The sequence below is a fragment of the Sardina pilchardus genome, chromosome 16, assembly GCF_963854185.1.
Source record: "Sardina pilchardus chromosome 16, fSarPil1.1, whole genome shotgun sequence".
NCBI lineage: Eukaryota > Metazoa > Chordata > Actinopteri > Clupeiformes > Clupeidae > Sardina > Sardina pilchardus.
In genome coordinates this window covers 20,225,815-20,244,270 of record NC_085009.1, presented here as the reverse complement: position 1 = coordinate 20,244,270, position 18,456 = coordinate 20,225,815, and the positions used below count along the sequence as shown (strand labels likewise).

Sequence of the window (18,456 nt, the reverse complement as noted above, 5' to 3'; positions counted from 1 at the left end):
AATCCACACAAATGCGAACAGTACCTGCTTTCTTCGGCACCACCACCATCCCGGCGCACCACTCAGTTGGCTCCACAATCTTGGTGATCACGCCCATCTTCTCCATACGGTCTATCTCCTCCTTCACTTTTCCCATAAGCGGCAGAGGGACTCTGCGTGGTGTGTGGAGAGAGAAGGGCACAGCCTCTGGCTTTAATTTAATTGAGTATGGCCTCCGAACAAGACCCAGGCCGCTACACAGCTTCGGATACTGTTGTTTCACAGAGTCCATAGTGATGCTGTCAACCCTGCACACAAGCTGGAGCTGTTCTATGGCAGGCCTCCCTAACAGTGCAGTGTGTAGGTCTTTAACGACATAAACGTCCTCTGTGGCTGTCTGTTTGCCTCTGCGCAGGGTTTCTCTGGCTACACCTAGGACTGAGAGTACATTGCCACCTGGCCCAAACAATGGGCGTGTCGACGCTGCCAGGCGCTTCACATCATGCCCCCCTGTAATGTCCTCGTACACATCGGCTGGCAGGGCAGTGACATCAGCCCCAGTGTCTATTTTAAAACACACTTGTTTTTGTCTCACTTGTAACCGCACTGTCCACAGGTCTTTTCCAGCGTTCACGGCACCTAGGAAAAAGCTCTCTTCTTCCTCTGTAGTGACAGCATTCAGAGATTTGGCACTACTTCTGCAAACTTTGCCATAATGGCCCTGTTTGCCACAGTTGTGACACACAGCATCTGTAGCAGGGCATTCTAGTTTTCCATGTGAGGGCATTTTCCCACATCTATAACAAGACTTTGACCCTTGTTGTGTCCGTGCATTAGGTTTGTATTCGCCTGGTGTTTGTGGCTGAGGCTTGGAGGGAAATTTGGGTTTTCTGTAGCTTTTAGCATGCACCGCATCAACATTGGAGAATTTGCCAGCACCACCATTTTCCCCTCTTAAGTCTGACTGCTGTCGTTTAACTTCTTCAGACTGCCTTGTTTTTGTTATAGCAGTTTCAAGGGTTAGGTCCCTGTCTAGCTGTAGCTTTTCTGACAATGAGACGTTACTCAACCCGACCACTAACCTGTCACGAATCAGCTCATTCTGTAACTGTCCATAGTTGCAATGTTCAACTAAGCCATACAGAGCAGTGATAAAGGAATCGACCGTTTCTCCCGGCAGTTGCACACGCTGATTGAACTTGGCTCTTTCATATATTACATTCTTTTTAGGCACAAAAAATGCATCAAAGCCCGCCCTGACATCCGTGTACTTTTTCCTCGCATCTGCAGTTAGCGTTAGGCCCTTTAGTACATCTTCGGCGTCATCGCCCATACAATACACCAGCGTGTTTACCTGGTTTTCTTCTGACGTAGCGTTTAAGTTGCTTGCAAGTCGGAAGCGGTCGAATCTCCTAATCCAACGCTCCCAGTCTTGAGGCTTAGTAAAATCGAATGGCTCTGGAGGTTGTATGGTGAACGTAGCAGTAGGTTGCGCCATATTAGCCGGCTCCTCTCCCATTCCACCAACAGAACGAAACGCTTTTCCTCCTTTTCTTTTCTTCCTTCGTCTTCGTTTACAAGTCGCCCAGTTCTGACACCATGTCGTGTTTTTCATATAAGGTTCGTACAACGACGTAATCGAAGTAACTTTTGTTAGTACAGTGCAAGCTACAGTAACATCACTCTCATGTCAGCTGCATGAACCAGAACTCCCGCTATTCCCACACAACCATACTGACGTCACTCCCCCGTACTTCAAAATAAAAGCATCCCTTACATATTACACATAATACCACATAAACCATACAACCTCATCCTTGATTGGACAACATCATTGACTTTGAGGTCATAAAAACATTTTTTTTTTAACTTTTGTCCAGTTGTAAAGTGTTGATGTCATAATTCTTACCAATAATTCTTTCTCTGGGTCCTAGAGCCGCTCACTTTTTCCCAAAGACAGTAAAAGACACAAGGTCTTGTATTCAGAGTAGGTGATAAGAAGATTGTCATTCTACTGCTCACTTCCTCCCTCAACCAAATAAAATTATGTTTTTTGTGGAGGCCTGAGAGTTAACTTTGATTATAGCATTCAGCTTTTTAAAATTCTCATTAAAACAAAGGTAATGGTGACAAGGTTTACAGGCTGTGAACACCCTCTGGCTGTTCTTGTAACCAATTTTGAACGAATAAGCTGTTTGGCACATGACGTCAGACCTACCAACCGAATGGCATTGATATTGAGAAAGCTTGACTCTGGAAAAAATACATTTGTTACATGTAGTAGACTTCTTAGTGATTGTGTTGTTCTTCTCTTTGTATATGTATTCTAATGTCTTTGTTTAGGTAAAAATGTGGTATACCAAAGTGAGATACGCCGGTGTTGCCATACGTTGTCCCTGTTTTGGAGCACAGTAGCCTACATATATCATACAAGAGCATTTAGAGCGTTTTAGTGTCAAATTGACCGACTGATGATGACAAATATAGGACATTAAACCACATTTGACATATTTAACATATTTCCTTATTACAATATTATAACTATTGGACATAATGCTGTTTTCCTCTGTGTGGGAAGCACTTCACTGTTGTGTCAGAACATGTGTATTTTTGTGCATAGATTCGGAATCATTAAGAAAAGTTGAGAAATTGAGTAAAATAAAATTGTCTGCATTCTGTTTTAATTTGTCTTTGCAACATTCAAAACATGAATGGAAATAGCTTTTAGGACACAAAACACATGACAGGATTCAGCAACACAGAGAGGCAACATGGCTACATACATAAAGTCACTGGCTTTCTCTGGTTGAGCAATAACCTTAAGTACTTGTAAGTGTTCACCAGAAGACGCCAGGATATTTATTTTTGTGTGTGTGCGTGTGTGTGTGTGTGTGTATGTGCGTGTGTGCGTGTGTGCGTGCGTGCGTGTGTGCGTGCAAGTGACTGAGTGAGTGAGTGAGTGTGTGTGCGCCTGCAGGTGTGAGTGTGGGTGTGGGTATACTGTAGGTATGCATGTGTTTGTGTTTGTATTGGTGGCTGGTTGAAAGCCCGGAGTGGATTTGGACTGGACTGAGTCACATGAGTTAGTTATGTCTCACTGTCATATGATTCAGGGAGTGTCAGCTCGCCTCACCTGACTAGACGGGGAAGCACCTTTACCTGAGCACAAGGTCTAATGGTAGTAATGGTCAGGTGCTCTTTAATACAGCCCTTTTTATCTACTGTACTTGTTGTATTGGCTTTTGTATACATAAAAAAAATGGTTTGACTTTGAAGTGAAATGCATTGTCATGTGGCTTTAAAGAGTCACAAGACTTTCTGACTGATACTGTAAGTCGGTGCCAAAATACTTTGAAGTGTCGTGGATTTAGTTGTTTGCCGTTTAGTTCAGTTTGTTTTAATTGAGTTAAGTTTAGTGCATGGCAATGACAATGATGGCATTTTAAAGGCAATAATAAACCTCCCTAAGTAGAGGAAAACTCAGGTGTGTGTCTTGCTAGTCATACTCAGAAAACTGCAAATGTTGCCATTTTTATTTAAACAGACTTCAGCTGTAGCATTTCAGCTTTGTTGTATTGTGAGTCAGGGGAGGACCACTCATCTTGATTTGTTATGTATTGTCTTTATTTGTAACCACGCAATAATAAACAATGATAACAAGATATGCTCATTCAAACATTATATATGAAAATGTTTACCTTACTCTCCTATCTAGTGCCTATATGATAAGGGTTTAAAGTCAGAAGTGAAAATTCCTGTATATAGAGATCCACACCATTATTTGAAGTTATTGTTATGCTATTGTTATGAACCCAGCTATTCTTATAAACCATTAAATAATAACCCTTCATGTAAAATAGATAATAGCAGGCAAACAAAAAAACAAACAGACTATTACAAATAAAAGTTTACATCAAGAGAATGATAAAAATGTGTCCTTAACTAAAGATGCTTCATAATGACAATATACACCTTTGAAATACATGTCAGCTCTCCTGCAAATCAAACAATAAGTAAATCAATCAATCAACCAATCAATCAATCAATCAATCAATCAATCAATCAATGGATCATTCCATCAATCAATCAATCAATCAATCAATCAATCAGCCAGTCAAGTAAACAATCAAGCAAGAAATAAATAAAATGAAATAATCAATCAATCAATCAATCAATCAACTTATCAACCACCCATTCAACCAATCACTCACTTCATCAATCAGTCACCCATTGTTTCCACTTTGCGCTGACGGGCTGCTCTTCCTCCTCATAGGTAGTGCAGATGAAGTTGAGTTTGGCGCTGGTGGGCAGACTGACCCACTGATGCCCCTCTCGTGCCAGCATTGCTCCTGCGCTCTCGCCTCCACCACCCTCGTTCTCGCTTCCGCACTCCTCTGACCAGTTCTCCCAGCTGACCTTCTCTCCACTGACCCAGAACCAGAGGTCTTCTGGACAACAGTAGCACAGGCCCAGCCACACATGCTCAGTGGAGGCCCGTTTAGCCACCTCCATCACCCAGCGCTGGATCACGGGTGATGTGACGGAGACCAGGTCCATGTTGTGCTCTCTGCAGTAATGCCACGCAGTGGTCCAGTTCATCATCTCAGAAACCAGATGAAGCTGGTCTGGGAGCAGTATAGTGAATACAACAGAATAACCCTTTTGGTCACACATTTGTATTTGTATTTAGAGAGAACAACAATCATAGTTAGGGTGACCAGATGTCCTCTTTTTCCAGGACATGTCCTCTTTTTGAGACCTAAAAATCATCCAGGAGTGTTTACAGCGAAATTGCATCGTCGTTCACAAACGAAGGCAAAACAGCCTTTTGGGGCAGTGTTTTCTCTTGTGTCCTCTTTTTCACAAACCAAAAAGAGCACAATCTGGTCACCCTAACTGAATTCTTTGAAATAAGCTCCGATTCTGAGTGTTAAGTACTAATTCCTGTCAGTTCGATAAAGTTCAAAGACAGAAGACAGAGGATGTGCCCAATCAGAGTGAATGTTAGCCCTTATGTTAGGACTTATTAAGAATATCAATGAAAAAAAATCAAACACCTATGATTTTAAGTCTATTTAGGCCTAAAATTGTATACATTTTATTTGGGGATACCGTCATTTATAAATGACTATGTCCCATTTAGGTATATAGTTTTTCATGATTTGTCAATGTAAAAGCCAATTCATTAACGATAAATGGATTCATTATTCATGGATATATTTAATTGGAAATCACTTGATTCACTTAATTTCAGGGTCTTTCTGACTAAACAAAAATGCAAAAATTGCCTCTGCATGATGAATTTTGAATATACTGTATACCATGTTGATTCAAGTCAAAAAACGTCTCTTCACTGTGTGTTAGATGGGTCCCTTGTTGCTTTTCATATCGCTGGTGAAACTCAACCAGACATTTATTTTGTGGTGAAGCCCAGCCAGGTGAACATCACACTTACTGCACTTCACTCATGTTTGGTCAGGGCAGTTGTCATTTTTGCATCAACCTTGTTTTTCAGTGCACTAAGGCCAGCGGGCAGTGCTATCCTTCCTGATCTATACATATGGGAGTGACTCCCTCTTCCTTTTTTTGCTGCCAATGAAAGGCTCCATTCCATTCTCCATACAGTTCAGAGGAATACATTTACATCATTCTGCATAGAGTAAAGGTTTGTCTACAGTACAATATGTATAAGAGACACACAGGAGAGCACCTGCCTAAGTAATAGGTTGGCAAATGCTAACTCATTACACTTCGCATCTCCTCATGCCAACTTGGTTTATCCATGTCACAACAACAGTTGTCTGGTCATCAGGGCTGTCTCTTCTCCAGTATCTGAAGGATAAGGAGTGGCTATAGCAGCAGTAGTATTGAAATAGTTCAGCACTGGAGATAGCAAACTTACCCAAGCGGCAGAAGAAAGGATGTTGATCATCGCATTTACTCTCTTTCCATTTCCCCTTGTTTTCTTCAGTTAGCCATGCTACAGCACATTTGTCCTTCCTCTGGTTATTAAGGGCGTCTGATCTCCAGTGTCTGAAGGATGAGGGCCTCTGGTCGGCCCACGTCCAGTCATCTCTGAACAGGCCGATCCAAACATTCCACCCTTTTCTTTTCTCTTTAATCTGCTTGTTCTCTTCCTCGTGTCTCACACTCACCAGATCTGTGTGATTTTCTCTACAGTACACCTGAGCTTCTCTCCAGGACTTTTTCTCATTAATGAGGACATATCGTTCGCTACCACTGTGGGTCTCTGGAAGACAACAAGTTTGTTATGTTCAACAAAACTCATCCTAGTTAGCCATAGCAACAACAGCCATGCAATTAACAGTAACTGAAGTTACAGAACTGTTTGGTACTGTATTTCAAACAGAATGCATTGTTTCTATCCCACCAATGACAGCACTATGTTTCCAGCAGTTTCCAGCAAGTACCATCAACTATGTATTCCTCTGTGCATGCCAACTACAGATTATTTAGGCAATTATCTCATAATGAAGGAACAATATACTTGTGATTAACAGTTTTCATATTGTTTCCTTTTGATGCAAATCTGGGAAGAAACATTACAATTTTAAAAAAATGTGTGTGCATTTCCACATGACACTCAAATACACGTGGCATGAAATGTTTCAACCAGTAACACGACATGAATTCAGAAACCAAGCATATATTGAACTAATATTAATTATATAGCCTAACTTAAGAATATTACTTACAGTAATTACATAAAGCAATGAATCTTTCAGCCACTTTAGCACCACCAAAATGGAAGGGTCAACTTTTCAAATGTATTTTAAAAATAATAAGATCAGTTTTAAGATTTTGTTGAGTCAGATGACATGGTTGGTTGAAATGTTTTCATAATTTTATATTATTTATTAATATTCAGAGACATTTTGATTAGCGTTAATATGGAATGGTGCATTGTTAAAACTTCAGATGTTCTCAGAGTTTCTAAGAATAAGTACTGAAGGAAACCAGCAATAAATGTTCTCACCATCATAGCACACAAATCGATGTCCACTAGGCCTATTACAATTTTCATCATCCCATAAACCTGAAGGGCGCTGCATTACACATTCCTCCCGAGCCCCACCGTTAGGCTCATCATCATGGTTCCATTTAGTGAAGTCAGCCTCTCCAGGACCATAGAAATCATCGTCTGCCAGGGACCACTTCCAGCTGGAGACAGCAGTCTGGTGCAGCCCAATCCAGGCTGTCCCCTCATAACCTTTAGCAGTGTCCACCATCATCTGCATGTCCTCCATGTTTTCAGTGGTGGCCAGGTCAGTGTAGTGTTCCCTGCAGTAACTCTGTGCCTCAGTCCAGGTCTTACTCATGTTCACAAAGATGAAGTGGTGAGGGATACTCACACACTCCATGACAAAACCTTTAAAAAGAAGAGGAATAAGAAGAATTAGAAATCATGCAAAGGGGTTTAAATGAATGAAGCAGCAGACATGCTCTCACACACAGCACAATCCGTGACAAAACCTTTGAAGAAGAAGAAGAAAAGCACTCACACACTAGCCTAGAAATCTAAACACCCTTAGCAGCAGCAAATTTAATTTGCTGCCGGGGTAGTCTAGCAACTACGAGGGCCGGGCCAATCACATTGTGCATATCGGTTGGCGGGCTTAACATAATGATGACTTACGTGCGACCAGAAGTTGCGACCTTCAAGCATCCTGCTACTTGAGAACAAGATGATTTGTTTAGCTCTATTCTATTGCGTGGAGAGGGAATTTGAAAGACAACTGTTTATCCCACCCCTCCAATTGAGCGCAGTTATGGTGAGTTCCCAGACCCTACATCTTGATGTACTGTAGGTGTCTGGCTCGTCAGGCTACTCGCACACAGCGCACAGATTAATGCTAAATCCTTTTGGTGTTAGGAATGTAACTCTCTTTGGTCAGCTCTTAGTCAGCTCTTTGATCAATTGGCATTGTTTCTACAGTTTTTGCCAATTACTTACGCATTCAAAATTAAGGCTCAAACCAATCCCTCAAAACTTAAAGTTGTTGTAACCAAATGGTGCATGTGTGTATCATTTTGTTGCAATAATTATTATTTTTTAGAAAAGATTGATAGCAGTATTTAATTGTGGCATTGACGTGAGTAGTTCATCTCCATCTGCTGTGTCTAATTTGACTTATGTGTAGAGTTTTGTCATAATGAGCCATATTCTGCAAAACGTGTGTGAGCAGAAGGCAAAAACTGTAAAAGTGCTCTATTAACAACTTCACATTGACTGAATGTGAAGGCAAATTGACCTTCAACATGATACTTCTGTTGATACAGACAGATATGATAAGGGGTGGACGCTCTCACTCACACTCTCACACAGACACATCACATACTTGAAGACTTTCTACCTTCCTTTCTAACACTCCTAACAAAACTAACAGACCCTAACATTAATCTTCAATAACCGTAATAACAGTCCACTGACCTGAGAACAGCAGTAATGCCAGTCTCCACTCCATGACCTCTAGCCAACCTGCTCCTATAATGCAGATAGTATCAGTATGAGTAACTCTTCACATGGACGCACTTCCAGACTTCTCTATCATGATCTTTAATAGTACACGTCTCATTACAGCGAACATATTGAGAGAAAGTGAATAGGAAGCAGTATGGAGTGGACACAATGTGTGTGTATGTGCGTGAGTGTGTGTGTGTGTGTGTGTGTGTGTGAGAGAGAGAGAGAGAGAGAGAGAGAGAGAGAGAGATTAATCAATGACAAAAGCACATTGAGAAAATAGGAAAAGTAGTGAAATTTACCAAGGCTGTGAATATGCATAACTGTATACAGTACATTAAAATGAATCTAGGCCTCATATCTTATGTACACTTTTTATCTGCATGTTGTTTATTTTTCACATTACATTACACATCACGTCACATTTGTTTTATGGACCAAGGATATTTAAGTGAAAGATGAATATTGATTTAACTTCTATGAATTTAACGTTACCAATGACAGGTGAACACATTCTAATCAGGTGAATTCAATATATTCTCTTTTTTCTTTATTCAGAAAAGAGACTGTTGCTTCCACATTAGTAAATGAAAGAGACGTAGATTCCACATACTGTAAGTATTAGTTAGTCCCTATGCCCTGGATAGGAGGGGCTGAGAAATGAATTGTACAGTATAATCAGTCCATCAGTCTGCCAAAGTAGCCGAGTCACTACAATAGTAGCCTCACAGCTTTCCACACATGGACTAATAATCAACAAGAGAGACATGAGAGGGCATTACAATACCCACTTTCCTGAGAGGGATAAAATTTGGACCTCACCTGATGAGGGGATGTGTTTGGTGGGTCGGTTGTTGGTTGTCCTGGTTGTGAGTTTCTATGTGCCACTCTTGATGCTGCTCTTCTCAGACTGACAGATCATTGTGTGTGAGGATCAAATTTGTGCTGTCTGCCTGGTTCCAAAACAGCATGCAAATGATTAATAGATAAATAATTTTATTTCCTGGAATGTCTGTGTTTGTTCATTGTATAATCTAGCGGAACTGAATTCACCCAAATGGGCCCAAGATGGTATCAGATCAGATGTTTATTTTGTTCTCTCTATGTAGTGTGACTAGTGTCCCCCTTGTACGTATTTTATGGATGGAGGGGTTAAGAAAGAATTGTATAATAATCAGTCCATCAGACTGCAAAAGCAGCTGAGCTACTTTAGTCGCCTCACAGCTTTCCACACATGGACTAATGATAAACAAGAGAGACGTGAGAGAGCATTACAATACCCACTTTCCTGAGAGGGATCAAGTTTGGACCTCACTTGATGAGGGGATGTGTTTGGTGGGTCGGTTGGCTGCTCTTGAGTTTCTATGTGCCACTCTTGATGCTGCTCTTCTCAGACTGACTATTTCCTCATTGTGTGGTGGGGTCAAGTACTGTAAGTGTTGGGTGCCGGGTTCCAAAACAGCATTCAAAATGTTCATAGTCAAATGTTTTTTTCCCGGAGCATCTACGTTTGTTCATTAGCGGGAACTGAATTCACGCAAATGAGCCCATCGTGGTATCAGTGTTTTTTTTTTGTCTTCTCTCTATTCCTGTCTCCCCTTGTACTTCTCTTGACCTCAGGGGGCACCGCACACAGATTTCACTGTGTACAGTCCTGGGATGTGTATAGTCCTGGGATGTGTATAGTCTTGGGATGTGTTCAGTCTTCTGATGTGTATAGTCCTGGGATGTGTATAGTCCTGGGATGTGCATAGTCCTGGGATGTGTATAATCCTGGGATGTGTATAGTCCTGGGAGGTGCATAGTCCTGGGATGTGTATAGTCCTGGGATGTGTATAACCCTGGGAGGTGTATAATCCTGGGAGGTGCATAGTCCTGGGATGTGTACAGTCCTGGGATGTGTATAGTCCTGGGATGTGAACTTCTTGCCGCTCTAAGATGGTGTTGAGATATTCCTGTCCAAGTTTTTACTTGGCATATCTGCTAAATGAGGACACTTCAGATGATACTTTTGGATACATGGTGACCTCAAAGTGCATTTCCCTCTTTTACTCACCATCAGTGATCCTTTTGGATTGTCTTGCCTCGTCTCTTGTCATCCTCCTCACATGTGGGGGCAAGACAAAACATGGCTCGTTGTCTGGGCAGGTTTGACACACTTCCGGTCAATTAGAACCCCTTAGTTATTATTTTAGCTTTAAATATGGGCATTTCAAATATGGGCATTTCAAAGAAGTCTTTCCCATATTGAAGATCAACTTACTTGGGCCTCTGATCTATGGGTCACTTTATATCATTTGAAGTCATTTGACTCTGCTTAAAAATGTATGCACCCTGTTTAACTCAAAGTTGAATTGTTTATATGATATAAATAATAATATTTTTTTTTTTTTTTTTTTTTTTTTAAACCTACTATTATAGCTTGTGACACCAGAACACACATCTCTGCATATTCAAATTTGCATAAAGGTTTGTCTAGGCTCTCCCAGGCTAATATATTCATGGTGCATTGTTTTTCTTCATTATTTTGTAAGACTGAGCTAAACCTCCATTTTATATTATTATTTAGTTTTCTTAATTTTCAATAAACGAGGGCACTGTATATTCAAACAATAATACACAATGACAACAAGACATACCTTCACAAGCTTTATTTTTGGAAAAGTTTTCTTCAAGGCAGCGTAAATTAAATGAAATGAAAAAGAAATTATTTCAAAATGTAAAAAGATTCCATGGCATTCCTTAAAATAAGTTCATGCTTATGATAATAAATATTTATGAGAACTAATGAATAATCAGTCAATAACCAAAAATAGATAGGCCTAATACATGATATTTTTCACAATACTTTCTAAAAAGAATATAATAATAAGCAGTCTGTGTTATTAAGCCAGATCACCCATCAGCATGATTCATTAGCATCCAAATAAAGGTGCATGTAAAAAAAAATGTTGAAATTGTTTCAAATTTAATATCTCAGTCTGGGTATATGACAATGGACGTTTCCACAATATTAAAAACAGATAATATATTATATATAGTACATTTTAACAATATATATATATTTTTAAAGAGTATAATAAAATATGTCTGTCGTTATTAAGCCACATCACCCATAATCTTGATTAGTTAGTGACCCGTCCATGTTAAATTAAGGTGCCTCTCTAAAAAGTGCAAAATAATTTAATAGCTATGTTTATGTTAAAGCTAAATTGTGTAGTTTTTTGGGGGGTCAATTCATAGCACAAAAAAAAAAAAAACATGTTCACTTCCGAAATATGTAGGCTACTCATTAATGTGTAACTTCTACCAACAAAGTTCTCGTAAGCATAGAACCTGCCATTCAGAATAACCCACATAGAAGCAATTTTTCTGTAGAGCAACAGCCATGTTTCGGCCTCCATTTTTAGAATACATTAGCCAAGGAGGGACATACAGTAGCTGAAATTCTAGCTCTGCCTTTCACGTTTGTCGGTCAGTTACCAAACTACATAGTTGTGCTCGCGGCTGCCGGTAACCCCCTAACGCTGAATCACCTGATGATCACTGACTCTTTGTACGGAGATAGAAGACCGCATTAGCTTCACCTTGCACCACATATCTTGTACAGTAATGTCGAATAACGTTAGCACTGATAAGTTGCTTGCTGAATATAAGGCAAAATATCAAATCCACAACAACATTATTCATCTTGGATGATCTATATATGAGCAATAGTTTCACAGACTTAATTACTGAAAGCAATGCACATTTAATTTTCTAAAATAACTTCATTATGAGCAGTACTAGGCCTACTCAATAAAGTCATGTATGACATCTTGGGAGGGAGCTGTAGTCTGTTGCAATATACAATTTATCCACTAAATGGCAGAATTATCCCCAATAATTAACCCGGAAATACACAATGTTGCTTTACAGTAAATAAAGAGATTACAAATTCTTTCTAAATATGATTGATTAACATTGGCAGCATGCGCCCTGGACATCCATGTTGACCATGTCTCCTGTGGAAAACAGTAATAAGTGAATAATTATCAGATTAATCAATCAGTCAGTCATTCATCCTTTTCACATCACAATAAATCCAACAAGTACTCTCTCTCTCTCTCTCTCTCTCTCTCTCTCTCTCTCTCTCTCTCTCTCTCTCTCTCTCTCTCTCTCTCTCTCTCTCTCATGTATGTATGCACACACACACACACACACACACACACACACACACACACACACACACACACAACACATTCATGTCATATCTCTTAATCTCTTACAATTAGTGCAGATGAAGTTGAGTCTGGTGCTGTCAGGCAGGCTGATCCACTTCTCTCCAGACTGCAGCGCTCCTGCTCTCTGATCTGCACCGCATCCCTCCCTCCCGTTCTCCTTCTCTCTCTCCTCAGCCCAGTTCTCCGGGCAGACGGTCTCTCCACTGACCCAGAACCAGATGTTCAGTGGGCACAGGTAGCGCAGGCCCAGCCACACCTGCTCAGTGGCGGCCCGTTTAGCCTCCTCCATCACCCAGCCCTGGATCTCAGGTGAGGTGACGGAGACCAGGTCCATGTGGTGCTGTCTGCAGTACACGAGGGCCTCTGTCCAGGTCAGATTCTTCTTCACCAGCTGAGGTTTGTCTGAGAAAAACATGCAGATACAGAAAAAAAAAAAAAAGGAGGAATTCATTATAATTGAATAAAAACAGGACTTGTCTGAGTATAGTGCATCAAGTGTATGTGTCTGCATTATTATGGGTGTGTGTGTGTGTGTGTACCCGTGTGTGTGTACTGTCTGTGTGTGTGTGTGTGTGTGTGTGTGTGTGTGTGTGTGTACCCGTGTGTGTGTGTGTGTGTGTGTGTGTGTGTGTGTGTACCCGTGTGTGTGTGTGTGTGTGTGTGTGTGTGTGTGTGTGTGTGTGTGTGACATCCTCACCTTTTGTGTAAAAGCCCGCCTTCAGGTTCTCCCCACAAAATATAACCTCTCACTATGGTTTCCCTCCAACCATTCACCCCTCTGTATGCTGCATGACCCCCCCCAACATCTGGAGTCAGTAGCCCACATTATGAACAGCTGTAGCTCCCTTAAAGGACTGTATATTGCCAGACATGACAGACTTGTGGACCTCATAGCTGCTCAGATCCCACACACAGAGGAAGAGCAGATCTACAAACACACCACTGTCCACTCTGAATGGTTTTATTCCCCTGCAAACACCTTCTCTGGAATTGCAAACACACCGGACATTATCATCATTTCTCAGAGTGCTAAAACAGTTAAAATATTTGAAGTGTCATGTGCTTTTGACCTATTTATGGAGGACTCATACTGTGCAAAAACACTTAAATACCAGCCTTTGATTTCGGTCATTGAGAACCTAGGTTACAAATGCCAGCTCATTGTGTTAGTGTTTGGTAGCCTAGGTCATGTACATAGGTTGGTGGTCCGTGGGCTTTGTATTGGGGGACTATATAAGACTAAGGCTAAGCAGCTTGTAAAATACTGTTCCATATCAGCAGTTATAGGAAGCATGTTTATTTGGAAGAGACGATGTTTCCTATACCCTTGAACCTGTGGACTCATGGTGGATTGTTGAACTGCTTTAATCTACTGGATTATTCAAGAAATTTGATTCCTTATGTAACTTGACTTGTAAAGTGGAATCAAATAAAGTATATAAAATGTGTGTGTGTGTGTGTAAGGGGCCAGGTTACTGATTCCTTAACTATGACTCTAGACTTCAAGGAGCAACTCATCATAGATATTTCCATCATTCATGATTACAAAATCACTCTGACTGTTAAGATGTTAACGCTCTATAGTATGGTTAAAAGGGACATTTATTACATTTGACATCTACCCATTATGTCCATTGTATTTGGCCATTGTAAATGGTACTGTAGCTGGTAGTCCAGTGATGAACTGAAAAAGTTCATCACTGGACATATACAGTATAACTTACATACAGAGGATGTAAAACTTACCCACATGGCAGAAGAAAGGATATTTTCTATGACATTTCCTGTCTTCCCATGTTCCTTGATTTAGCGTTGTTACAGCACAGTCGTCTTTCCCCTTGTTCTTAGGGAACGATGATCTCCAGTGTCTGAAGGATGAGGTCCTCTGGTCAGACCAGGTCCAGTCGTCTCTGAACAAGCCGATCCAAACTATTTTGCATCCTGTCTTAACTGGTTTCCAGGCTTTTCCCACCTCCTCTTTAATCAGCTGGTCCTCCTCCTCATCTCTCACACTCACCAGGTCTGTGTGTTGTTGTCTGCAGTACTCCTGAGCTTCTCTCCAGGACTTTTTCTCATTAATGAGGACATATCGCTCACTACCATTACGGGCCTCTGCAAGACAACAAGTTTGTTCTGCTCAACAACAATAATTTAGCCACAGGAGCAACAGCAGTGTAAATAACGATAAGGGAAGCTACAAAACGATTTTGATATTTCAAACAGAATTTATACTTGTTACTTGACAGCTTTATGCAATTTCCAGCATTTAGTGTTCAAGTATGTATTCCTCTATCCATGCCAACTATATTGAGGCAATTAGTTTATAATGGAGGACAATTTATGCAGATGTGGGAGATAAAACTTAACATTTCAAAAAGTATGTCTTTGCATTTGCACATGACACTCAAATGCATTTGGCATTATATATTTTTTAACCAGCAGCATCACATTAATTCAGGAACAAAGCAAGTGTTGAAATAATAAATAACTAAAGAATATGAATTAATTACATTTAGCATTAGCAATGAGTCGTACAGCCACTGGTTTAACACCTATGTGGATTTAGCATCACCAAAATGAAAGAGTCAACTTTTCAAATGTATTTAAGAAGTAATCAAGGGTTTTGATTAACATTACAAAACTGAATGGTGTATTGTTAAAACTATAATAACAGATGTTCTTTGAATTACAACAAATAATAAATACTGAAGGAAACCAGAATTTGAATAAATCTTCTCACCATCATAGCACACAAAGGGAAGAGTTGCAGTACAATCCTTGTCATTCCACCCATCTCCACATACCCACTCTGCACATTCCTCCCCATCCCCACCGTTAGGCTGTCCTTGTTGCCAGTGAGTGAAGTTAGCATCTCCAGGACCATAAGAACCTTCATCTGCCAGGGACCACTTCCAGCTGGAGACAGCAGTCTGGTGCAGCCCAATCCAGGCTTCCCCCTCATAACCTTCAGTGGTGTTCATCATCATCTGCATGTCCTCCATGTTTTCAGTGGTGGCCAGGTCAGTGTAGTGTTCCCTGCAGTAGCGCTGTGCCTCAGTCCAGTTCTTACTCATGTTCACAAAGATGAAGTCATGAGGGATACTCACACACTCCATGACAAAACCTTCAAATAAAAAGCAGAAGAATGAGAAATCATGTGAAGGGGTTCAAGTGAATGAAGCAGCAGACATGCACTCACACTCAGCACCCAGATTGATGCTGTAAATAAATCCTTTGGTGCTAGAAGTGTTGCTCTCTTTGATCAACTCTTGTTCAGCTCTTTGGTCAACTGCATTGTTCCTACAGTTTTTGCCAATTACTTACACATTCAAAATTAAGCTCAGAGCAAAGCCTCAAAACTTAAAGTTGTTATCACCAAATGGTGCACGTGTGCATATATATGTAGACAGTGTACATATAGCCTATGTACAGTGTATATATATATTTTTTGTTTTTGCATCAATTACATTTTTACAAAGGATTGTGAAATTTGGATTGCGATATTTAGTTGTGGCATGAATGTTCATCTCCAACTGAGTGTGTGTTGAGTTTTGACATAATGACCCAAATTCTGCAACAAGTACGTAAGCAGAAAGCAAAAAAAAAAAAAAAAAAAACTTAAAAGTGCTCTAACGGGACATTTACGTTGACAAATTGACCTTCAACATGATACTTCAATTGATACAGACAGACATAATGATAAGGGGTGGACACACTCACTCACACTCTCACACAAACACATCACATATACTTGAAGCCCCTTCTCTTCTAAGAGAGCCTTCTTTTATATCACACCTAACAAACTCCACTCACACATAGACACATCACATACTTGAAAACCCTTCTCTTCTGAGAAAGCCTCCCCTACTAACACTCCTAACAAAACTAACAGACCCTAACATTAAGCTTTAATAACTGCAATAACATTCCACTGACCTGAGAACAGCAGTAAGGCCAGTCTCCACTCCATGACCTCCAGTCAACCTTCCCCTACAATGAAGATAGTATCAGTATGAGTAACTCTTAACATGAAAAAAACCTGCACCTGTATAAAAACAAACCCACAAATTGGGAGTTTGATCTCTTCATAAAGACAGCATCAATAGTGCAGCTCCTGAGTCACTATAGCAGCTTTGAAAAATGCAACGGTGACCGGCCATGCAGATGTCACCTGTACATTTACTGTACAGAATCACCGTCACCATAGAGAAATGGGAGAAAAGGGTGACCCCTTGTGGTGATAAGATGAGTTACGGTGATCTACACGTCTGAGACAAACACAGGGATATGTGTGTGTGTGTGTGTGTGTGAGAGAGAGAGAGAGAGAGAGGGAGAGAGAGAGAGAGAGAGAGAGAGAGAGAGAAGAGAGAGAGATACCAAGATAGCAAGATACATATCAGTCAATGACAAAAGCATATTGAGAAAATAGGAAAAGTAGTGAAATTTACCAAGTTTGTAAATATAGCCTTAAGATGAATCTAGACCTCATACTTTTTTATGGACAGTTTTCATCTGCATGTTGTCTCTTTTTTAATTTAAGTAGTTATGTTGAATATGGTTTACAGAAGATATTTAAGATAAAGGTCAATTTTGATTCAATTTAACCCATGTTCTTTATCTAGGAACAGTGAGCATATATCAGGTGAATTCAATTTATGGTAATCTTTTTTTCAGTGGTCAGAGAAAGCATTACTTCCATAAATATAAATGGACTTCAATTCCACATTAGTAAACAACAGTACATTTCTGTCCTCTAGACTGGAGAGTTTATAAGAAACAATTGTATACCAGTAATCAGTCCATCAGGCTGCCAAAGTAGCCAAGTCACTACAATAGTAGCCTCACTGCTTTCCACACATGGACAAATGATAAACAAGAGAGACATGAGATGGCATTACAATACCCACTTTCCTGAGAGGGATAAAATGTGGACCTCACCTGATGAGGGGATGTGTTTGGTGGGTCGGTTGTTGGTTGTGCTGGTTATGAGTTTCTATGTGCCACTCTTGATGCTGCTTGGCTATACTCTCATTGTGTCGGGGTATGAAGTATGAGTTGTGTGCCAGGTTACAAAACAGCATGCAAATTATGTACAGTGTAGTCAAATGTTTTTGTTTCCCTGGAGCATCTTTGTTCATTAATTGTTTAACAAGAGGAACTGAATTCACACAAATCAGCTCATGATGGTATCAGTGTTTATTCTCTTCTCTCTATTCCTAGTTTCTCCTTGTTAAGCCTGGATGTTAAAATGTCTGGCATATGGTTATGGTTATGGTTATGGTTATTTAGCAGATGCCTTTGTCCAAAGCGACATACAAATAAATAACAGTACAAATTAAATTAACAGTGAACAATTACAATAGGGAGAATAGTAATATTATCAGCATATGGCTGCGTAAACCTTTGTTAATATTATAGCTTTAAATATGACCATTTTCAGACAAGTGTTTCCCATATTGAGGATTAACTTGGGCTTCTGATCTACAGTACAGTATGGGTCACTTTATATACCTTAGTGAAATTTGAATTTGAAATTCATGCACTCTGGTCAATTGAAAGTTGAATGAAAATAGAATAAACATACACAAAAAAAGTGATACAAAAACAAAACTACATTTTATAGCCTGGTTGACACCAGAACACATATCTCGGCATATTCAAATTTGCAAACAGGTTTGTCTGGGCTCTCCCAGGCTATTCATGGTGCATTGTTTGCCCTCTTTGTTTTATAAGACTGAGATAAACATCCATTTTGTATTATCATTCCTGGCT

The 18,456-nt window shown here is 40.1% G+C and overlaps 2 protein-coding genes across 3 annotated transcripts; both read right to left on the bottom strand.

Moving 5' to 3' along the window:
* Positions 1 to 3,689: 3,689 nt before the first annotated feature.
* LOC134059674 (macrophage mannose receptor 1-like) lies at positions 3,690 to 9,365 on the bottom strand. 2 transcript variants are annotated; one of them, XM_062516123.1, is made up of 6 exons: positions 9,284 to 9,365; positions 8,432 to 8,485; positions 6,977 to 7,369; positions 5,882 to 6,229; positions 4,191 to 4,604; positions 3,690 to 3,974 (listed from the first exon to the last, which is right to left on the bottom strand). In XM_062516123.1, exons 2-5 carry the CDS (start codon positions 8,463 to 8,465, stop codon positions 4,195 to 4,197), a joined length of 1,185 nt encoding a protein of 394 aa, XP_062372107.1. In that variant the 5' UTR covers positions 8,466 to 8,485; positions 9,284 to 9,365; the 3' UTR covers positions 3,690 to 3,974; positions 4,191 to 4,194. The 2 variants fall into 2 exon arrangements, with proteins under 2 accessions (XP_062372107.1, XP_062372106.1); XM_062516122.1 differs by having other exon boundaries at positions 3,690 to 4,604.
* Positions 9,366 to 12,703: 3,338 nt separating this feature from the next.
* LOC134059593 (C-type mannose receptor 2-like) lies at positions 12,704 to 17,680 on the bottom strand. The gene is made up of 5 exons (XM_062516038.1): positions 17,623 to 17,680; positions 16,621 to 16,674; positions 15,425 to 15,808; positions 14,431 to 14,796; positions 12,704 to 13,086 (listed from the first exon to the last, which is right to left on the bottom strand). Exons 2-5 carry the CDS (start codon positions 16,652 to 16,654, stop codon positions 12,704 to 12,706), a joined length of 1,167 nt encoding a protein of 388 aa, XP_062372022.1. The 5' UTR covers positions 16,655 to 16,674; positions 17,623 to 17,680.
* Positions 17,681 to 18,456: the final 776 nt, after the last annotated feature.